The sequence below is a fragment of the Pan troglodytes genome, chromosome 7 (assembly GCF_028858775.2).
Source record: "Pan troglodytes isolate AG18354 chromosome 7, NHGRI_mPanTro3-v2.0_pri, whole genome shotgun sequence".
Taxonomy (NCBI): Eukaryota; Metazoa; Chordata; class Mammalia; order Primates; family Hominidae; genus Pan; species Pan troglodytes.
In genome coordinates, this window is record NC_072405.2 from 89,896,633 (window position 1) to 89,920,212 (window position 23,580).

Genomic DNA, 23,580 nt, shown 5'->3' on the forward strand with positions numbered 1-23,580 from the left:
TACAATGGCAGAGTTGAGTATTTGTGACAGAGATGGTACAGCCTGTAAAACTTAAACTATTTATTGTCTGGCCTTTTACCAAAAAGTTTGCCATCCCTTCTCTAAGCAAATGCCTCTCAAGCTGTATTGTGGATACAAATCACCTGGGAATGATTTTAAACAGATGACTTTGATTCAGTAAATCTGAAATAGGCCTAAGATTCTGTGTCCTTATAGATTCCCAGGTGAAGCTCATGCTGCTGTCTTGCAGAACAGATTTGAGTCGTAACGCTTTAGAACAGAGGTTCTAGAGTACGAGGAATGTACCTTCTCAGCTCCAACACAGACCTACTGGTTCAGAAACTCTGTGGATGGGATCCAGCAATCCATTCCTTATTGAGACCTCCAGGTAATTCTGATGCATGACAAAGCTTGAGAGCCACTCATCCACATTATCCTTATGCTAACTGAAACTTGACAACCACTGTCTTCAGAGAGCCTGAAATTAATGTTTATGTTACATTCCATTATCACTGATTCTCCTAAACACAATATATGTTGGTTGATCATAAGAATCAAAAGGGAAGGAGACACTGTATGAAACTGCCACTAAATGCCATGTTATTTATTTTTCCCTTGTATCTTCAGTGTGGTGGTTTTAAAGACATAAAATTTCAAATGTGTCTCCACTGATTTAGTATAGTTTAGTATGTTACTTTTGGGGACGTCTATTTTCATGGCTGCACAAAATAGCTCCAAATGCCATGTCATTTCTGAAATGAGCAACAGAGGGAGCTAGTGTTATAATAGTAATCCTCCCGGATAGGGGCGTTTTCACATTGGCTGAATTAATGACGGAATGGCTTCTTGACTCATCCTTGAGTAAAATGTTATTGTTTGGATTTATAGTTTCTACTGTCCGTGTTCGATACAGTCCCTTCCAATGCCAAAACAGCTATAGGTTCAAAATGACTGTCACCTGTAAGCAATTAGATTTGATTACTGTCAACATTCACAGACTTCCTTACATGTTCAAATAAGGTTGAAGCTACCAGAGATTATGAAAACACAGATTCTTTTCTCATTAAATGTAAGGTTTTTGGGAGAGGGGGTGTTAGCAATCATGAGAATAAATCTAATAAGAAAGAACAATCCCTTACCAGGATCTGAGAGAAACTGAGACCAACAGGTAGATGCTTCAGTGCATTTCCTAGAAGTGGCTATTTGGGTACGTGATATGATAGGAGGAAGCAAGCCATGTAATGCTGAGCTGAATGATGTCCCTTACTGGTAGCACCAGAAGGAATACAAACCGTTAAACATAATTGTCCAATTTGTCAGCAGGAGAGACAATGTTTACAAAATGCAATGGAACATATTCCCAGAGGTGAAGAACCAGCACACAGATGGCAAGTAGACTATATTAGTCGGCTGCCGTTAGCACCGGGAAGATTTAAATGGGTTTTGACTGGCATGGATTCGAGACTTGGCTTTGCTTTTCCAGTCACACAAACTAATGTTAATAATACAGTCGGGCTGGGGTAGGGAGGCTGACTGAGCAGGAGTAGTCTGCTTGTAGTGGAGGCTGCTAGGAGCCGGTCAGAGGGATTCATGCATAAAATTTTCCATCCCAACGCTGACGACGTGTCAGGAACTGTGTGTCTAGATGTAATTAATCAAACTTGGACAGCTCTCTATGATCTTACCAATATATTTGAGTCCTTCCTGCCCCAGTTGTTGGCCTATCCTAACCCCATAGATCCTCTCAATGGTGAAGATGCAGCCATGTACCTCCAAAGACCAGAAGAATACAAGCAGAAAATTAAAGAGTACATCCAGAAATACACCACGGAGCAGGCGCTGAAAGAGCAGGAAGAGGGTACCAGGGACAGCTCATCGGAGAGCTCTATATCTGACTTTTCCAAAGATGAGGCCCAGGATATGGAGTTGTAGTAGAAAAAGCACCGGCTTTTCAGAAAGACTATTGTTTCCTAACCATGAGAAGCAGACTATAATATTCATATTTAAACACAGCAATTTTTTTATGACTAAACAAGGTTTTTATGAATAAAAGCATTGATATATATATATATTATATATCACCCTTTAGATCTTGATTTCCTGGTCATTTCTCAACCTGAGGTGCATAGCATATTCCCACATTCCATTTGGTAGCAATATGCGCTCCGAATGCATGCATTCATGAGTCCATGTGGCCAAGTCAGCCTGTGTGCTACTGAACTGTCAAAGGAAATAGCCACTCTGATAGGTTGACGTGAGTAAGAAGAACGGGAAAAAATCGCTTCTTTTATTGATGGTTCCAAAGAAACAAACCAAACCAACCAGCTCTTGGATGTGAAGATAAAATAGTGCTTTTCTGAAACGGAAAGGAAAAACTTGGGGAGGAAGGGGCCTGCTGTGGGGACATTAGAGCCAGCCACATAAGAATCAGAGCTACTCCTTCCTGTGAATCCTAGGTGGCCCTATGTCTTCTGTGGAGTTACAGTATAAAACAGGGAGCTAATTAGACTATTAAAACTTAAAACCGTTTTTTGATTCTGATTTTAAGTACATTTTTTACATGTCGGTTCCTGCCCTTCACACTACCAGGCCCTGCAGCCACAGTGTTCTGTTGGAGAAACTTGGAGAAGTGCTTTCTGAACCGGTTCTTTTTCTTGGGGTAGAGCTTGTAATCCAGACCTGTTTTTGACAGGACAGCACAAGAGGAGAAAAGTGACTGGGACGAAGCTTCCCCTCATCCAAAACACGTGCAGAGTCACATCCTCATCCTAGTGTTTGGCAGTTTGAGACTGCTACCCTGAAGTTAAGAGCTTTAAACATGAGGGTTGTGTTTTCACGCGGGGGGGGGGGGGGGGGGTTTGGTGTGTGTGTGTATTGTGCTTAGAAAGGTTGCAGATTTCATCTTCACCTACCAAGAGGCAGCTGCCTCCTTGGACAAGCCGCTCATGGACCTTTAGACTTGAGAAGACCCATGTGGTGACTGCAAAGCCCTGGGTACTTGCCTTCATGTTTTGGTTTGGTTTTCCCTTTTTCTGCTGCTCTTGGCAGCAGCCTGATCATCATCTGCTTGTAGGAGTGGGAAATGGGTATTTTAGACCCAACACAGGTTCTAAATTTAAAAAAATAATAATTGGAGCAAATAAAGGTTCTTGTACCCAGAGTGATTCTACACAGGAAAAACAAACCAGCTTTTTTTCAGAGAGTGACCGAATAGGAAGAAGGGATTCAGAAATATGATGTAGTAGAACATGCCCTGCAGGAAGAAAATGTTTTCTCTCCTGTGTATGTTAAGAGGAAATCAGTTTAAAATGCCTGCTAATCAAATGTTGACTCAGCTAACCGTATGTCCAGGTTGCTGCAGAGTTTCTTTCAAATCTGAGTGTTGCCTGCTGAACTCAGATGGGAGTTTGAAGAAATTTTAGACAGCAGCTCTGTATTCTTTTTTTGCTGCAGCCAATAAGATAATAGCAGAATTAGCCAATCCTAAGACCTTCTGAAGACGATTTTTGAGCATCCCACTGGGATTATTTAATTTTTCTTTTTGACGTGTGTTTTTAGTTTAGAAATGCTGTATTCCACAAGGTTTAAGTCAGTGAGGTTGGAAGATGCCCTATCTTTTTTATTCAAAAAGCACAATCAATCTTTTGTTTGAAAATCTATATAAAGTACAACTTGCTTTTAGCATGATTATTTTCCTAAATAAAAAGACAAAGAATTTACTTACTTTATGTAAATAATAATAATAATAATAATACAGTTAAAGGATTGAAACAGAATATACTGTATTAATTTGGCCTACCAATTGACATTTCTTCTGATCAAAGAAACAATTTCCTGGCACATTCTGCACAGTACTAGGCAAAGTACCCAGGGCAGTGAATACTCAGTAATGTTTGCAGATGTAGGAAGAGATGGATGGAGAACCGAATGACTGGTTGAATTGACAGATTAAAACAGGTAGTTGAAGTCTAATGAAGGCATTATCAGTGTGAATGAAAGAAAAAGACAAACTAGAGAAACATCACATAGGTAGAATCTTAGGGTTGATAATTGTTTGGATATAGAGGTCAGCGAAACAAAAATGGCTGATAAAAGAGAGATGGTATCTTGAACATTAATGAAAGAATCAGAAAGCTAATTGAGTTTAGAAGGAAAGCTAATTCAGTTTGGAAAAGATGAGTTTCATTTTAGACTTCAGAGATATTAGGATAGTTTAGATGATGTAAAAGATGATATATTCAATTACAATTTTACTGATCTCTTCAATAATCATTTATCAAAGACTTGAGGGTTCTAGGCACTGGGTTACAGGCTGAGTATAATAAGTGCCAACATTTGTTGAGTACTTGTATTGTTATACAGTAGGCATTTCTTGGTGCTGGGAATGGAGCAGGGAACTTAGATGAAACTTAGATCCTAGTGGGGGTAGACAGAAAATAAAATTAATAAGAAAAATATATGCTATTAGATGGTGATATGTAGAAAAGGAAAGCCAGAAGGTGGGATAGAAAATGTTAGGGTTAAGTACTTTCAATTTTAAATGAAGTAGTTAGGGAAGGCCTCACCAAGAAAGTGGCATTTGAACAAAGACCAGAGCAGATAAAGAAGCAAAGATATCAGGAAAATGAATGTTCCAGGCAGAGCAGCAAGCAGCAGTATGAACACTAAATGCAAAGGCCCAAGGGTAGGAACATGCCTGGAGCATGGGAGGAATGGTTAGAAGTAGGTGTTTCTGCAGCAAGGGTATAGTAGAAGGATGTAATGTCAAGGAGGTAGCAGAGACCAGCTCCTGTAGACATTTTAGGCTGCTGAGATGATTTTCGCGGAGGAGTGATATGACCTAACTTAAGTTCTAGTAGTATCAGCCAGGCTTCTGTTGGAAATGATAATTAAAAGGGAAAGAGCAGAAGCAGTTGAGAGACTAATCCAGCTAATCCAGACAAGAAATGATGGTGGTTGGGACCAGGTTGATAGCAGTGAGGTGGAGAGCATTGGTTGTATTCTGGGTATATGTTGAAAGTAGGGCCAACACAGCTTGTAGATTGATTGTGGAGCATGAGAAAAAAGAATAAAAGATGATTCCAACATTATTTACCCTGAGTAATTCCAAGAATGGTGTTATACCTGGCTGAAGATGAAGAAGGCTGAGAAGGAGTTTGTGAGAAGTAAGGATTGAGAGTAGTTTTAAACATGTTAACTGTGCAATACTCATTAGACAATCCAGTGAAGTTAGAGAAGCCTGTTTTATATGAGTCCGGAGTTCAGGAGAGAATTCTGAGTGGGAAATCCAAATGTGAGAGTTGTCCTGTACAGACGATGTTTGCAGCCTGAAACTGATGATCTCTTGGTGATCTCATCGAGAGAGTCAGTGTAGAGAGAAAAGGAGATCAAAGGCTTAAGCTTAGGTCCAACGTTTAGGGTCAGAGAAAACTATAGGAACAAATAAGGGAGTGATCATCAAGGAGTGTATACTAAAGGGAGACATGTATGCAAATAAGCCTCAAGTGTATTTGTACTATAGAGGGGTTCAAAGGAGAGAGAGAGGTCAAGACTACCAAACAAATGAAGGATCAAGAAAGGTTTGTTAGAGAAAGACTCACTGGAAGTGGGGGGAGGATGAGGATTTTCCAGACAGAGAGAAATGACATTAACAAATCCAGTTCGTTGTGGTAGGGTGGTCAAGAGTAATGACTCTGGAGCCAGAGTGCCTGGATTTGAATCCTGGCTCTGCCAGTTACTAGATGTGTAATGTTGGTTGAATCACTTAACCTCTCCGGGCCTCAGTTTCCTCATCGACAAAATAAGGATAATAATACATAGGGTTGTTATGAGGATTAAATAATAAAATATTTGTAAATTTCTTAGACTACATGACACTCTGCATGTTATACATAAGTTTTAGTTAAATCTATAGAGATTTGGAACTTTATGGAACAATTTGGAAATTACAGTGGTTGGGGTGTAGAGTAGGTAGGCAGAGGAAATGGTGTCTAAGGCTGAAAATGCAGACAAGGGCCAGCTCACGGAGACTCTTCATGTTATGGGAAATAATTTGAACTTTTCCAGTAAGCATTTGGTCAGATTCATGTTTTTTGAAACACAATTCTAAGAGTAGGGTGAAGGTTACTGAGTGATAAGATGAGATTAGAGGCCAAGTGATGAAACTGAGATTGTGTGACAAGAAAGCAGGTGTGAACAAACTGGAGAGTGTTAAGCAGATACAATCGACAAGGCTTGGTCACCAGTTAAATGTGAAGAATGAGGAAAATTACAAAGGCTGAAATGACTTCCAGATTTTCTATTGCGTTACTGGTTAGCTGATAATCCATTTTGTTAGAAGGAATATAGGAGGTAGAACATGTGTTAAAGACAGATAATACTCCTATTTTGTGAATGTGGGTTTGAGTACATCTGTGACATTCTGGTTGAGATGTTCTGGCACCATAGGAAATGGAAACATGGAATGCGATCTGATATAAGGCTGTGACTACAGGAGAGGAGTCCAGGCTAGAAATATAGATTCAGAAGTCATCATCATGCTGGTGGTTGGAGGAGTCATAAAATTGGGAGGGATGTCTCAGGAATCGTGTATAGAATGAGAAAGCCAAAACAGAGTCCTGCAAAGCATCAGCACTTGGAAATGAGGTGGCTGAAAAGGAAGCAAAACTGTTACAGAGGTAGAAGCAACACGAAAGAGAAGCCAAGGAAGAGGGAATATCAAGGGAGATAAGGACTGGAAGCCAAATGTTGCATAGAGAAAGGTCAAGGAGGGTGAGGACAAAAGAGATTTCATTAAATGTGGCAATTATGAGATCACTGGCTCTCCACCAGAAAGGTGAAGTGCTGAAAGCAGGAAGCTAATTACAATGGGTGTAGCAGACACAGTTGGTGCCCCTCCCATATTTCTTTGGCATTCACTATTTCCAACCTTGCCAATGGCATCCTACAGAAAGCACCTGCTACTTTCTATGAGGTCTTTGTCATCAGCAAGAGCCCAGCCTTGTCTTGGAGCTGGCCAGATGTGCCAGAGTTAATGGCTGCAGGAGCAGCCCACAGTGATTTACGATGTGAGTACCCCAGTATTCCTCTCCCAAGGAGAAATCACTCTTCAGATTTGTTCGACAGTTTCCCAAAGATGCCAAATGAGATTCAAATCCCAGTCTCCCACAATAGTAATCTAAGATAAACACATTGTATATTGACTTTTTTCCTACCTTGACTCACTTCCCTTTCTCCTAGCAAAGATTATCCCCCAAGTAAACTGCTCCCATCAAATTCTTATCAGAGCCTGTTTCTGGGTGTGCCCAACTTATGACAAAAGGTTATAAAAGTTTTAAGAGGTGAAGATAAAAAAGAATTAAAATATTTAAACTTGGTTATGAATGAAAAAAGATAGGACCATAACTAGAAGATGACATAGAATCACGAGACATTTTTTCTTTATGTCATGGGAGAAGCAAGTTTATATACTGAGTGGACAGAAACTATAGGAAGGGGTGAGGGTGTAGGAGAAGTGATGCTCTAGTGGAGCATGGTCCCTGGGATAGGTGGAAGGCATGTGGTACCACAAGGAGGGGTTAAGAGTTGAGGAAGAGGGATGCCCTTTTATTAAGTAAACAGAAAGGAGAGAAGATGGTTACAGTAACAAGTAAGAGCACAGTTGTGTATGAATGTTCTGGTGGCCAGAGAGCAGAAAGGGAGCTCATTTACTAACTGTGAGGTAGATTGGGGTGACAGTGTAAGTCTATTGGGCAAGAAAAATGATAGAAGATGCAGGCAAATAGAATGCCCTCATTTAGGTGGCAAATAGAAGACAAGAAAAATTTAGAGAGATAAATCAAGAAACAAGTAACATAGTAACATGGAAACCAAAAAGGAAAAATTTTAAAGGAGAGAGTGATCAAAGTGTCCAATTTCTTGAATGAACATCAGTAATTTTGGAAAAGAATTTCTTTTGGGTCCATGGAATAGAAGCTATCTACTTAAAGGATAAAAGAGTAAGCGGATAGGGAAAAAAAATAGAGAATGGCAAACAGATGAGACCTTGACCAGAAGATAATTCCAAAATATGGATTCACATCAAGTTAATGGAGAAAGAACCCAATGGTATTTCCATGCATGCCAAGATACCTGTATTTAGAACTCTTTAGATATTTGGTTGCATTATATGAAATTTCCCAGATTTGACCATTTTTAATCTACAAAAATGTCAATTTCATATGATTTGACCTAATATTCACAAATATCATAGGGAAATTTTCTACTGACCAGAACTCAGATTCTTAGGTTCCCTGTGTCAACTATCAACTCTAAGTCTATTGTGAATACTTAAGGCATAAAACTGCCAAGAATACTATGCAGTTAGCAAAACACCATGGATGAAAGATAGTGAATGAAAGATAATGAAAATTGACAAATTATTGATTTTATTTTTAGTATTTGTTAATAACATATGTTCTACCAAAAGAATAATAATTTCTATAACAGAGTATTAGAAATAAGCAGCTTTCTGAGGCCGAGCGCAGTGGCTCACGCCTGTAATCCCAGCACTTTGGGAGGCTGAGGTGGGCAAATCACGAGGTCAGGAGTTCGAGACCAGCCTGGCCAAAATGGTGAAACCCTGTCTCTACTAAAAATACAAAAATTAGCCTGGTGTGGTGGCGCGTGTCTGTAATCCCAGCTACTTGGGAGGCTGAGGCAGGAGAATTGCTTGAACCCGGGGGGCAGAGGTTGCATTTAGCTGAGATCACGCCATTGCACTCCAGCCTGGGTGACAAGAGCAAGACTCTCTCTCTCTCTCAAAAAAAAAAAAAAAAAAAAGAAATAAGAAATAAGCAGCTTTCTTTTTTCTGGATTTTCACAAATACTCTAAAAATAAAATAAAAATATCTCTCTAGAACCTTTAGTTTTTAATTGGAGAATTTTTGAGAGTGAAATGGCTAGAGTAGAATGAAACTCTGAATGGTGATTTATCAGCTAGAGACATCATTGAGTGAAAACAACTTTAGTGAACTTGATTATTTTGGTTCTTACTCCTTGCTTCAGTAATTTTTTTCTCAAATTTAATTGCTTCGAGGCCAATGATGAAGGGCGTGTAAAATGCAATTTAACAGATGAAAAATACCTCCTGTGATCTGATATTAAGCAGGAGTGATGGAGTGTAACATTAAAAAATGGTATCAGAGGTGCATATTCTGCATTTCACTTTTATTACGTCAATTTCAGGTTCTGGAACACTGGAATTTCACACATGCTTAATTAAATTACATCAGTACCAATACTTGGAGTTCAGAAGAATTTTTGGAGAAAGTTTCAGAGACAAGGAACATGGGGACAATAATTATTTGCCCTTCTGGCTACTGGACCAGAGTATGCTCTTGAAGTCTCTTCCATCTGTAAATATCTGAATGGAATTCAAAGCTAATAAGATAACAGACACAACTGAGTGTATGTTGGGCCCATGAGAGGGAAAGTGGTCTATATTAACTCCTTAATCCTCCAACCCCGATAAGTGGTTTCAGATGCATGTATTTTTTTGAAGATGTAAAAAGACAAAAATCAGAGAGATTATTAAAATATATTTTTTAAATTAAGAAATTAAATTCTTTTTTTCAAAGACAATGTAATAGCTCTAATTATATCTATTTTATAGATAAGAAACTAAGGCTTTAGGATATTAATACTTAAGCTGTATACTGATGGTCATACAGTTGATACCCAAGCTCTATCTCTAATACATCATGCACTAAATTCCTGTTCTCAATGTTCCTTAAAATGGATTATGTGACTCTGCAGGAATTATATATTTTCTTCCCTTGTCCCTGTTTATGTTAACAATCATGCTTTCTTTCTTTTTTTTGTACCTTCTACAGCTCATGCCCTGGCTTCTTTTCTCCACTTTATCCTTCCCTAGAGGCATTCTATGATAAAAATGAAAGACGTTAAAGGAGTCTGAAGTCCTCTTAGAGGGGACATTAGTTATACTGTGGTTCCAGGAGAGCCTTGAGGGTGTAATGGCATACTGGTTAGCTCAGGTGCTGTAAAAAGTATCTGGGGCCACAGAAATTGCCACCTTCATACATTTTGAGGTAGACCAGTTATTTGCTGGGGCTATAAGGCTGTGATCTTAGAACATTTGAACATGTAATAAAGTTCTTGGGGACTAAAGAAAACCGGCATTTTCTGAAGATTGAAACTGGATCCCTTCCTTACACAATATACAAAAATTAACTCGAGATGGATTAAAGACTTAAACGTAAAACCCAAAACTATAAAATCCCTGAAGACAGCCTAGGCAATATCATTCAGGACATTGGCATAGGCAAAGATTTCATGATGAAGATGCCAAAAGCAATTGTGACAAAGGCAAGAATTGACAAACTAAAGAGCTTCTGCGTAGCAAAGAAAACTATAAACAGAGTAAACAGACAATCTAAAGAATGGGAGAAAATTTTTGCAAACTATGCATCTGACAAAGGTCTAATATCCTGCATCTATAAGGAACTTAAACAAATTTACAAGGAAGAAACAACCCCATTAACAAGTGGGCAAAGGACATGAACAGACACTTCTAAAAAGAAGACATTCATGCAGCCAAAGTCATATGGAAAAAAGGACAACATCACTGATTATTAGAGAAATGCAAATCAAAACCACAATGAGATACCATCTCACACCAGTTAGAATGGCTATTATTAAAAAGTAAAAAAATAACAGATGCTGGAGAGGTTGTACAGAAAAAGGAACACTTACACATTGTTGGTGGGAGTGTAAACTAGTTTAACCATTGTGGAAGACAGTGTGGTGATTCCTCAAAGAGTTAAAGACAGAAATACCATTTGACTCAGCAAGCCTATTACTGGGTATATACTCCAAGAAATATAAATCATTCTATTATAAAGACACATGCATGTATATGTTTATTTGTAGCACTATTCACAATAGCAAAGACATGGAATCAACCTAAATGCCCATCAGTTATAGACTGGATAAAGAAAATGTGGTACATACACACCATGGAATACTATGCAGCCATAAAAAAGAGCTAGATCATGTCCTTTGCAAGAACATGATGGAGCTGGAGGTCATTATCCTTAGCAAACTAACAGAGGAGCAGAGAACCAAATACTGCATGTTCTCACTTAAAAGTGGGAGCTAAATGGTGAGAATACATGGGCACATGCAGAGGAACAACACACACAGGGGACTATCGGAGGGTAGAGGTTGGGAGGAGGGAGAGGATCAGGAAAAATAACTAATGGGTACTAGGCTTAATACCTAGGCGATGAAATAATCTGCACAACAAACCCCCATGATACATGTTTACCTATATAACAAACCTGCACATGCATCCTTGAACTTAAAAGTTTAAAAAATGAATCTGTCACCCCTGGGAATTTCATAAAAATATGGTGCCACATTTTTACATGAGTATAAATTAGGATAACATCATGGTATGTTTGCAAGTTTGAAATGAGTATGTTGCAAATGTTTATTAACATATTGAATAAGAAAATATAATAAAATTAAGTACAGATTTTTAAAAATTGGCATTTTATGTTTGTTCAGTTTATTTACATTGTTAACAAGTTAGGTAATTCTATTCATAATAGTAGTTACCATTCACTGAATTATATATGGTGCTGATATATATACATGCATGCATACTTATATATGTATTATTGTCCCATCAAAATGGTCGTTATGATTTCCCTTTAAGGTGAAGAAACAGAAAGTGACTTGCTCAAGATTATACAACTAGGTGTGTGGCAGAGCTAAAATTCCAGCTCAATTCCTTCCGGCTCCAAATTTCACATTTTTTCCACCCTACCATGCAGCCTCCCAAAGGAGCATTCAGGTTGCTTTCCCAGTTACATATCACCTCCCAGTTGTCAGTGTAACCTTGCAAAGTGGGAGGTCAAAAGGAATTACGTGGCCCTCTCAACATTCACTTCCTTAATTGCTGAGCTCAGCTAACTCTAGCTGTACTCACTTGAAAGGTAAAAATCAACAAAAACTGCTAAGTTATATTTCCTTTACCTAATAAAATAATTTAAGAGGACTCTTATAAGCCAGGATTAATAACATAGGAAGAATTTTATCAAATGATTTGCTACTTTTTCCTGAGACACTTAAGATATTTCAGTTCTTCACTCATCATCCTATTTGCTTTTAAAAAAATAACATTTCTAATGAAAGCATAACACTGGGCAGAGAAGAATGCACAAATCTGTTATATACAGCTTGGTGAAATATCACAATGTGAATCTACTCATATTGCCATCTTCCAGATAGAAAACTTTGCCAGCACTCCAAAGCCCCCTCATCCCCTTCCCAATCATTCCTCCTTCTCTCCTTCCCAAAAGAAACCATTAACTTGGCTCCCACTACCACAGATTAGTTTTATCTATTTTTGATTTTTTAACAAATAGGATCTTCAGGTTTTAATTTTTCTGTGTGTAGATTCCTTCACTCAACATGTTTATCGTTGAGTGGTTGCAAATAGTCATATTTCTTTCATTATCATTGCTTTCATTATTCCATTGAATGAATATGTCACACTAAAAGCCCCATTTTACTGTTGATGAACACTTGAGTTACAACCATGTACCACATAACAGTTTTGGTCAATCATGGGCCACATATTTGACAGTGGTCCCGTAAGCTCATAACTCCATATTTTTATTGTACCTTTTCCATGTTTAGATATGGTTAGCTATACAAATACTTACCATTGTGTTTCAATTGTGTTCAGTATTTAGAACAGCAATGTGTTGTATAGGTTTGTAGTCTAGAAGAAATACACTACGCCATGCAGCCTCGGTATGTAGGCTATACCATCTAGATTTGTGTAAGTACTCTCAATGATGTTTGCACAATGATGAAATCACCAACGACAAACTTCTCAGACTCTATCCCTGTTGTTAAGCAATGACGATGTTGCTTGAGTATATTTCCATTTTGGGGTTATTACAAAAAACCCTACCATGAACATTTTTGGACATGACTCTTGGTGTAAATATTCAACTTTAATAGATAATACCAAACAGATTTCCAAAGTGGTTTATCAATTTACTATCCACCAGCCAGGCTTGGTAAGTAGGAATGGTTCCTACTCTACATTTTAGTCCTGAGTTTTAATGTAAGTTATTAACAAGGCTGGGGGCTAGAAAGAGGCATCACGTCTGTCCTAGTGCAACATAGAGATATTAAATATTGCACCCAGGATGACTCAGCGATCTCTCTGGACTTGGTCATTGTGAGCTACCTCCTAGCTGCAAGTGTTAGCACACTAGCTAGGAGTGTTTTCTGGACCATTCTGTGAGCAGTGGCAGTTTAATAACATGTGGCAGGGCACCAGTGGATGATCTCATGTGTGAGTAACCACTCTTAAATCACCTTAGTATTGCTGTTGATTCATCGGTGTGAAAACAGCAATATCAAAGTAAGCCATGGAGGAGGGTGGAGGCACCTAGACGTTGTGCTGTGATCACAGCAAAAGTTAACACTAGGGTCTTCCTAAGGCATCTGCCTATCATAGTGTTTGTTTGAAGTTCTGAAGACACCAGAACTTTTACAATGCCACTCTAGAAGGTAGCATTAGTGGAACTGACAACAGGTTCCTGAACACCTGACCCATTTCTTTTAAGTAGGTCAAAACCTTTTATAAAGTTTGTTATGAATTCTAATACTCTTAGAAGTTCTTGTAAATGTTACCTACTTTTTACTTAGTTAAGAGAAGATCTGCGAGAGATGACAACTTCCCTTAGATAATTCTGGATACCAAGGACAATCCAGAAATAAGTGTGCAAAATGATATAGATTTGTAATCTTTGGAAAGTTCAGTGAGTATGTGGAGATGGTGTGGAGAAACAGAGACTAAGATTCTTGAATTTATTTGCTCTCTCTCTCTCTCTCTCTATATATATATATATGTGTGTGTGTGTATATATATAGGTGTGTATATATATATAAAGGAGAAACTGAACAAGTAAGTTAAACTTATAGCTTTCAAAGAGAACCTCCACTCCTTGCTTCAGGAAACTTAAGTAGGTGAAGAGGAAAATGTGATATAATCTCTGAATAATAAAAAGAGGATCTAATAGAGGCTTAATCTCCAAGGTATTTCCAGTATCCAAAGTTTCTTTGACTACAAATCCATTCTCAAACTCTTAGTTGTCTTTTTTTTTTTCTAATTACATGAATGGTCAGTAATTCCTAATAGAGTATCAATACTCTTAATTACCTTTTCTTCAGCCTACTGAGGCATGTACTGTCCTCATTAAGTATTTGGTCATAGTAAAAAAAAAAATCTCAGTAACCTAAAAATGAGGTTTGCGTGTTCAAGTCTACTGATGCTGTCTTCTTGCCATTTGCTTTTGGTGGCATCAGTTGACTTAGTTGATTTATACAATACATTTGCCATCAACCCTGGCAATTTTTAAAAAAGAAATGATAGAAATCCCCTGTGGGGTGGAAAAAAAGAAGTAAAGCAAGAATGGAGTTAAGGGAGAAGGAGGAAGAATGAGAGAATGGGAGTGCTCTTATCCATTTCACAGGCATAAGTCAATGCATGTGTCACTGGTGAATTTGAAGAGTGAGCCTTCTCACTGTGCAAGCAGAAAGCAGTTTCCTCCCTTCCATGAACTTCTGTACAGGTGGGAAAATCTCCACTGGGGAATAGAGGAGTCTTCTCTACTATCTTCTTGTCTGCATTAGGCTACCTTTGGCTATTCTAGTGTGAGAGAAGAGGAAAAATAAAGGGTAGAAAAAGTCTTATTTGACCGGAATAGTTTTATCTGAAATTTATTTGTATCAGAATACATTTAAATATAAATGAGTATTTTTTGTACTTAGTGAGTTTTTAAAGCTATGTTTTTCTATGGGATGTTATCGTGGACTCTTTGGAGAACTTCCTCTCCTCATCACTGAGGATTTCTCACTTGTAGTTTCCTTGACTCAGAGAACTCTTATTTCTCTGCTTATAACTCCTCCTTCAGCAAGATCCTGCTGGCAGAAGGGGGCTGAGCAACAATAATAAAAGTTGTATTACAAAATTTGCTCAGGAATCTGAGTCTGAAAACAGTCAATGGCACATATTTGAAATTTTAACCATTATAGTTTATCCTTATGTTAGATGACAAATAAGTAAAATGCATAATAAGGTTTTTTAGTTGTTTTCATCAATGTTGTTTTCTTTTTGGTTGTTAAAGAAATGCTCTGTGAAGTTATTATACACATATCTGAAAGAAACCATTTACTACACTTCCCACATGTAAGTATATAAATTAGGTAGGTTTAATGCATCTAGGTGAAAAATCGGTGCCTAATTGCTTACTTCTTGAGAAATAGAACACTTGGCTTTGGAATAGCAGTTTAATACAATACCAAGACCACCTACTGAAGTAGCTAGTGACTTTGCTATACTTTTCCCCCTTCTCACTTTCTTTGAAAATCAGTTTTTGCTGTGTGTCTTCTGACTACTTTCTCTCTACCTCCACAAATGGCTTCCGTCACCTGCCCAACAATGTCATATACACAGGTGAGTGCTACTGTCTGAAATGCCATCGTTAGGGATTCAGCCTTCAGTTTAAACATTGCTCCTTCTTCTCCTTTTAAAATGCAAATACCTCCCAGATAGTCAAATATGAATTAAATCACTTCATACATTAGAATGAATTAGTCTTCAGGTTCCTATGGCCCCAAGGACAGCATAAGAGACTTGGAATTTAAAGGAAAGGATTATTGAAAAGGGAAAAGACAGGAGGTACATTAGGTTGTTGTTTTTCATGTTTCATTCTAGTATAACATGTTGTCCACTGGAATTAAGACATAACCTGGTGACCAGGCATGGTGGCTCACACCTGTAATCCCAGCACTTTGGGAGGCTGAGGCGGGTGGATCACTAGGTTAGGAGTTCAAGACTGGCCTGGCCAATATGGTGAAACCCCGTCTCCACTAAAAATACAAAAATTAGCCAGGCATGGTGGTGCATGCCTGTAGTCCCAGCTACTCAGGAGGCTGAGACAGAAGAATCACTTGAATCTGGAAGGCGGAGGTTGCAGTGAGCCGAGATGATGCCACTGCACTCCAGCCTGGGCGACAGAGCGAGACTCTGTCTCAAAAAAAAAAAAAGGTATAACCTGGCCACAAAGCCAGGGGATGCTTACCAATGGCCTGATCTCTACTGGGGCAGAGCCTATATCCTGATTTACCTTTAGAAGGAAAAGAAAATCTCTCTGTACTCATAACTGCTTGGAAAAAGATGCATTTGATTCCTATTCCCCTCCACTGGTCACCTTTCTCTTCTTGCCATCAACAGAAAAGTTCAGGTGTCTAAGTAACCTGGTCTCTTCCTCCCTGCATCAGTTTTGTTCCCTATTACTCAAAGCTCAGGGTGCAATTCTCAGAAGTAAACCAACTCAGTCCAATATTCTACCTGTCATTCGAAAGACCACCAGGATAGCTACATAGTAGAAAGGAGAGCATTATTGACAATATCAGTTTGCAAACCAGAGTCAGTCTCCGCTGTGGACCAAAGGTGCTCTCTCTTTGAAAAGGGAAAAAGCAGGTTGAATTTTATGCCTCACAGGGCCTGTATCATGCAATAGAGTCAGACATATATAGGTGCCTCAGAATACAGGCTCTGCCCTACAAAAATCAGGCCCTGGGTAAGTGTCCTCTGGCCCTGTGGTCAGGTTATATCTTGATTCCAATGGGTAACATGTACCTGGATGAAACATGAAGAAAAACATCTTAATGCACCTCCTCTCTTTTCTCTTTTTAATAGTCCCTCCCTTTAAACTCCAAGTCTCTTATGCTTCTGCAGGTTTGGGGAAAAGCTATCCATATCTCTGAGAGGAGTTAGGTGCATGAGCAATGGGTAAAAATGTATGGAACATGTATCCCATGTTCACTTTGGGGTGGGATTTTAGCATTAAAATGGGGTGGACTTTGCTCTTTTCATCAAAAGGTGAACTATAGGACACAAAGACAGTTTGTGCATCTCTATTAAACTGGCTGAAACTGGCTTGAGGCCTGCAGTTGTTTATCAGGAAAGAATGTAAGGTGTGTCCTCTGTTCAACTAAAGTTGTAGTGGTCTGGGATGTATATCAGAGTTAAGAAGGTTCTGATAATTTGCCTGATTCCTCTTGTTGTTACAGAGTTTAGCAAAGGTGTGGTTTTTCTTAAAGCTGTAGGAATTTAGGACAATACCATGCTAGCTGAGCCCTGAACCCTCAACCTGTAGGGAACTTGTTTCAACTTTTAAGTTGGTTTAATTGATAAAGGGGCATCTACTTTGGCCTCCCAGGTCACATATACAAAGCTTTCTCTAAATACTGTACCTTTGGTCTGCATTCACTTTCCGAACCTCAGTAGAACATGTCTAGAAGACCTTTATTAGGAGGTAAGTTTTCATGCATAGATGTCCTCCATGAACAACTAATATGTATGTTCTTCGAGGCCATTACTAGTTATGTACTATATTTCTTCATTCCCGCAGAACATTGTCTTGGTGATAGAATCAAATACTTTGGAGGCTGAAGATTATCATCAGCATTTTCCTAGAGTATTCTTCAGAGCATTCTAAGTGCTGCTAAAAGGATGGCAGCAAACAAGGCAGGTTTTGCAATCAATCCATTTGTAGAGATGTTGCTCTTAAAAAGTTAAATGTATTTTTTAAGTTCAAGATTTCCTGGCATCTTTAGTATGCTCATACAAGCTGGAAATATCCAATGGGAATCATGGTATGCCCAATTTCCCTAATTTGTTTGATAATGGAGTCTGTATTCAAAAAACTCCTCACAGGAAATTTTAATTTCTTCTGTTCTTCTAAGGTTACAGATGAGAAAACAAAAATTTAAATTTAAACAGGTATTTTGTAGCAAAGTCTAGAACAAGGATTTCCTATATCCTAGGTCACTGCTTTTACTTTTTATGTATTTAGAGCAGATATTTAATAAAATTATTGTTTTACAAATGATACTAATATTTATTTGCCTGACTATTTTAACGTTATGGCCTAGAATTATAATAGAGACAAAAGTTGCTATGTCCAATTTGATTCTTAAAAAATCTTTTAAGATTGTTTTCAATTCAAGTAAAGACAAAGGGGAATTGAGGACACAAAGATAATAGTTTTTTTAAAAAAACTTTAAAAAAAGATATATACTTTTGAAGATTTTCTAAGAGACCAAAAAGGCTTTGCTACAGTTTAAATAGTGAGCAAATTATGCATGTTTGTGTAAGTATATGACACATTATTATGACATATGGTTTTCTTGAGGAACAAGGGGGGAGGCCAAGCAATGGCACAATTACTTGCAGTGTTACATTTCTCATGTCTATTTATAATCCATACTCTAGTATTGTTTGAACTATGAATTAATAACTATTATTTTCATAGGCCAAATACGAATTGAAAGAAATAATTTAATTTTTAGGTTAATCCCCTTATTTTTTCATTTTCATTTTTCTTCCCATAAAGTATTTTAAAGAATACTTAAATGATTATGGAATATATTTGGTATTCTTGATAAGCCTATAATTTGCTATTCTATTTTTGCTTACTCAGAAAATCTTTTGTCAAAGGAATCTTGATTGAGTTTTAGCTGAATTAGAAGACATCTAAAATTCCTTTAAACTCTAGGATTTTGATTCTCCTTTAGTCCTAAATCCAAGCCACTAATCTATTTTCAGAAATGAAACTATACAACTTTGAAGAATTTACCAATATGTCTGCTCAAGTGACAACTCATTGTTCTGAGATCACGTCTGACCAAGAATTACTGCCAAATACACAATTAAAAACTGTATGTCTTGGGTGTGGGCAGCAAAGATCAAGTTCTACTTGTTCATGTGGATTAGTGACTTGGACTAGTTAGGTTCCCTCAGAGTACTGAGGCCCTAAGGCTTTGGGTGTGAAAGAACTAGAGCCTTGCCTTGGAAAACCAGAAGCAGCTGACACCTGCTTAGTAAAGCAAGAAGCAAAAGGAAAGCCAATACTTTTTTGTGTGTGCAGGATTTACCATCACTATTCACGTTGATTGGAAAATGACAAATAAATGTTTTGTTGAACTCTTATGTGATTTTTATTTTGTTTCTAGTTATGATTTGTATCACCACATGCTTTCAAATGGAATATTAGGCAGTTTTGATTTTCTGTTTCATATTGGGGTCAAACTTTTGTTTCTGTGACTATATCTCAGAGATGATTATGTCAACAAAATGCAAAAATGCAATAAAATGGAAAGGTATTTAATTTGAGAAAAAAGCTTTTTTTCCCATATAGTACATAACATAGAGTAACTTTCATATGCTAAATACATTCAAAGGGACATCAGTAAATGGCATTCTTTCCTGTTTATAGAAGCTGGTCCTATTCTGTCTTGACACTTATATGATGTCCTGATAATATAGCCGCAGAAGTGATAATATTTTACAACATGCAACAAATAAAACTTGTCATATAGAACCATAGTCTTCTCCCCAGGAACCACGTACAGTTTCTACCGAAAGACAAGGGCATCAGAGTATGTGTGGCAAGAAATCATTCAGCTTTGCTTCTGAGACTCTTCTCTCAATTCTCAGAAAAGGAACTCAGCAGGATTTTCTGACCCTTACTGAACTAGCTGGGTGGTAGACAATTCCAGTTTTGACTTGTATTCTGGAAATTTTTATTATGCAAGTTGTATATCTCAGTATGCATCACCACCTCAGGCATAGCCTGGTGTCCGTTTACTACCCGGTTTATAGCGATGAACTAACTCTAAAGCACAGGCAGAGCTGAGTAGTGACATGAGTTGCTTCATGATGTCTAACCCAGTATTTCTCAGACAAGATCTTTCTAGCTGAGCAAAGTTTACCTCAGTTAACTTTTTGACATTTGGCACATTAATTTTAAACTAGATATATTTATTTGGTACACTCACCTGGTTTCTGTTAAAGACTCACTTAATATTATAAAGATAAAACAATGGCCTTGACCAATGCCATGGAGCTTTCCCTCTATGTTTTCTCCTAGTAGTTTTATGTTTTCTCCTAGTAGTTTCATGTTTTACATTTAAGTATTTAATCCATTTTGAGATGATTTTTGTATATGGTAAGAGATAAGGGCCTAATTTCATTCTTCTGCATGTTGATCTCCAGTTTTCTCAATATCATTTATTAAAGAGACTGTTCTTTCCTCATTGTGTGTTCTTGGCACCTTTGTAAAAAAAAAAAAAAATTAAATTGACTGCAGATGTGGTTTTCCCTGGGCTATTCTATCCCATTGGCTGATGTGTTTCTTTTTGTGCCAGCACCATGCTTTTTTAATTACTATAGCTTTGTAGTACATTTTTAAAATCAGGTAGTGTGATGCCTCCAGCCTTTGCTATTTGTTTTTCTTGGCTAACTGGGGTCCTTTGTGGTTCTATATGAATTTTAGAATTGTTTTCTCCATTTCTGTGAAGAATGACCTTGGAATTTTGGTAGGAATTGCATTGAATCTACAGATCACTTTGGGTGGTATGGACATTTTCACAATATTAGTTCCTCCAGTGCAAGAATACAGGATATCTTTCCATTTATTTGTGTCATTTTAAATTTCTTTTATCAATGTTTTACAGTTTTCAGCATACAGATTTTTTATCTCCTTGGTTAAATTTACTCCTAAGTATTTTATTTTTATACCTACATCATAACATCACATTTTACCCCATAAATATATACAATTATTATTTGTCAATAAAAAAATTAAAAGAATAAAATAAAAACATGATTGTGTAAATGGAAAACAACAAATGTAGACTTTAAATTAACCAGTGATGATCTAAAAACCTTTCATTTATTTCTTAAATAAAATAATGTGGTTTCTTAAGAAAAAAGGCATAATGAATTATGGGGAACCTGAGGGCTTCTGTTTACCTGATATTTCAAAGACCTTCAATTTTTTAAAATTTTCAATATGTGATGAACTAAAACAGAATCAATTTTTAATAAATGTTTGTGAAATTTAAAAAACCCACAATGGATGTAGTTTTTAGCTTGTATAGACTTAGATACCAAACTTCTTGAAGATAAGAACTAGATTCTATCCACATAATTACTAGGTGTTCTAAAAATATGGGGTGATTTGAGACAAAGGAATGTGTCTGGTATGGACATCTCTGCCGGCCATTCTTTTGTGAGCAAGCAAAGCTGTCCCTGCATGACATATTTGTATGATACCTGAGTAGGGAAATACTGAACATGGCACTACCACATTTTTTCCCTCCTGCAAGGCACCTTCAGGTCTTACAATAGATGATGCTGTAGTACCATGTTAATGCCTTCCTTGAAATTTAGACTTTGGAGCTACCTGATAGGTGAGAATTAAATATAACAACACTTCATCCTATTTGAAATAGTTGGAAAGAAGGAGGGCATTGCTCAAAATCATACCAGGACAACAAGCATAGCTCTGACTTGCCCCAGTCAAACCAGGATATGGTCATCCTATCTTGCACTCTGCAAAAAATCGTGTGTTCAGATAACCTACCAGGGCAGAAAGGCCATTAGGAGCTCCATCTCTGCTCTGATGGTGAAACTAGAATTAATGCTATCTGATGTGCTGGGCAGGGAGAAGGAGGTAAGGATGCAGGGCACATGATTATTTTTGTGTTATTTTAGGATTTGACCATCAGCTTAGGTCTTGTTCCTTCTTCCTGATGGCTAAACTCTGTCTACCATTCTCTTGCCAGGATCCAAATCCAGATCAGAAGAACCCATCAGAATCATGACAGTACCATCCCCTGGAATTCAAGCCTGACCTCCACAGCTCTAGCTGCCGTGTCCCACCCACAGAGCAGATCCTCTAGGTATTTTGTTGTCTTCAGATCCAGGTACATACACTTTAGGCCCAGCGTGTGGCAGTTATGAAATAAAGCAAATGTTTCAAAGACAAGTCAGACTTATTCCTCATTCAGATGGGTAAAACTATATTGAGTGTGAAGAAGAAAGGGCAGGGTAGGAAGAAAACCAGAGGAGAATTAAGAAGTGATTTCAATTTTTGAAGTCAATTTTATTGATTTCTTGACTGAGTCAATAAAGGAGTGAAGTTGAATTGGTTGATATCTAAATAAAAATATCCATTCTAGGACAACAGATGTTTGTAGCTCAGGTGAGCTTTTAATCCAAAGTAAGAAGTAGGGATTTCAGACCCACATTCAGAATCCTGAGGCCATGGTAGTTTTGAGATCTCCTCTTTGTAGCCCTGAGTGTTGACAAGCCCAGCTTGGTGTTCAATATTTGGCAACTCAGTAGGATGTCTGAGACCCTGCAGAATTAACTATGTATTTCAAGGTTGTAAGATAGGAGACAAGATTTGAGATTTGTGGCACAAATATTTTTTATCCCACCTTCCAAAATAGGCTGGAAGTAAGATCACAGTTGCCCTTCTTAATGGTAACAACTACTTAGCCTCCCAGTTCCCGCATGAAATTACAATATTTAACCAATGTAGAAAACAGAATATACTTTACTGGAAACTTCCCCTACATACTGTTGAATCTGTATCTTTAAGTTTGGTCAATGCAGAAGTGAGCAGGTGAACAAAAAGTGTCCTGTGGTGTCTATGGGTGGGTGAACAAAAGGTACCCATCCTGCTGCTTGGGTCCTTCAGAGAAGTGCACAAAATCAGCTGCACGCTGGTTTTACAGCTCTGTGCATGACTCTGAGGAGTTACAGGGTAGCTCTTCCCACTGCCAAAGTAGGAAGACCAGAGATAGGATAAGAAAGCATCTTCAGTCGGATTTAGGTAGGTTATTAAGTGCTGATGATTCTTCTTCAAAGCTAATCCAGAAAAATGGAAGCAATGGGCCTGACTCACTGAGATAAATAGCTTAGAGGCAAGCAAATCCATGGTTTTGTAGATTTGACTTGAAAAAAATCATTAATTCTTATAGATAAATATCAAAATAGAGAAATGATCAAATGGTGTGAGAATCTAGGAATACTGCATGGGAGGTAGGAATGAAAAATAGAAAAGGGTAATCTACAAGAAAAGAATTTGGCCTCTTCCAGTGGGAACATATCATTTGGAGGTTTTTTATGTTTGTAATTTTTTAAGGACAGAGATGCTCATTATGAATGTGTCTGTGTATTTGGGCTTGGCCAGCCTAAGATTTTGTATATAAGGAGGCTTAGGAGTAATAATGTGATTAGAAGCGGGCTTGAAGAGGTTGGGGTTGCTAAGGAATTTGTTTTGAAGTTGCATTGCCTGGTAAACATAGTGCTTTTACTAAGATTTTGTGTTTATTGGGGTGGCTTTGCTAGCATCCTCCTGCTCCATTTCAAGCTGTGCCCTTTGGAGTTGTGCTTTTAAACCTTTGAACACTGCTCATATGAGGTATAAAAGGGTTATCCCAAACTATGTGTATCTGTTGCCATGAGCTATTGACAAATGTAATATACAATAATACACACGTCTGGAAAGTAGGAAGATCTATATAAGTAAGGGAAATGTATGAATTTTATACTGAAATCTTTTATTATAAAATGAGCCATTATGTCCTCTGCCTTATTTTGAAGCCATTCACCTTTTATTACTGTAACTTTTG

The 23,580-nt window shown here is 37.7% G+C and overlaps 1 protein-coding gene across 1 annotated transcript; it reads left to right on the forward strand.

The window, feature by feature from the left end:
* The first annotated feature begins 1,590 nt into the window (after nt 1–1,590).
* LOC107976353 (ubiquitin-conjugating enzyme E2 H-like) lies at nt 1,591–2,034 on the forward strand. Its single transcript, XM_054656843.2, has one exon. The coding sequence runs from the start codon at nt 1,591–1,593 to the stop codon at nt 1,930–1,932; it is 342 nt and encodes a 113-aa protein (XP_054512818.1). The 3' UTR covers nt 1,933–2,034.
* The last annotated feature ends 21,546 nt before the right edge of the window (nt 2,035–23,580 follow it).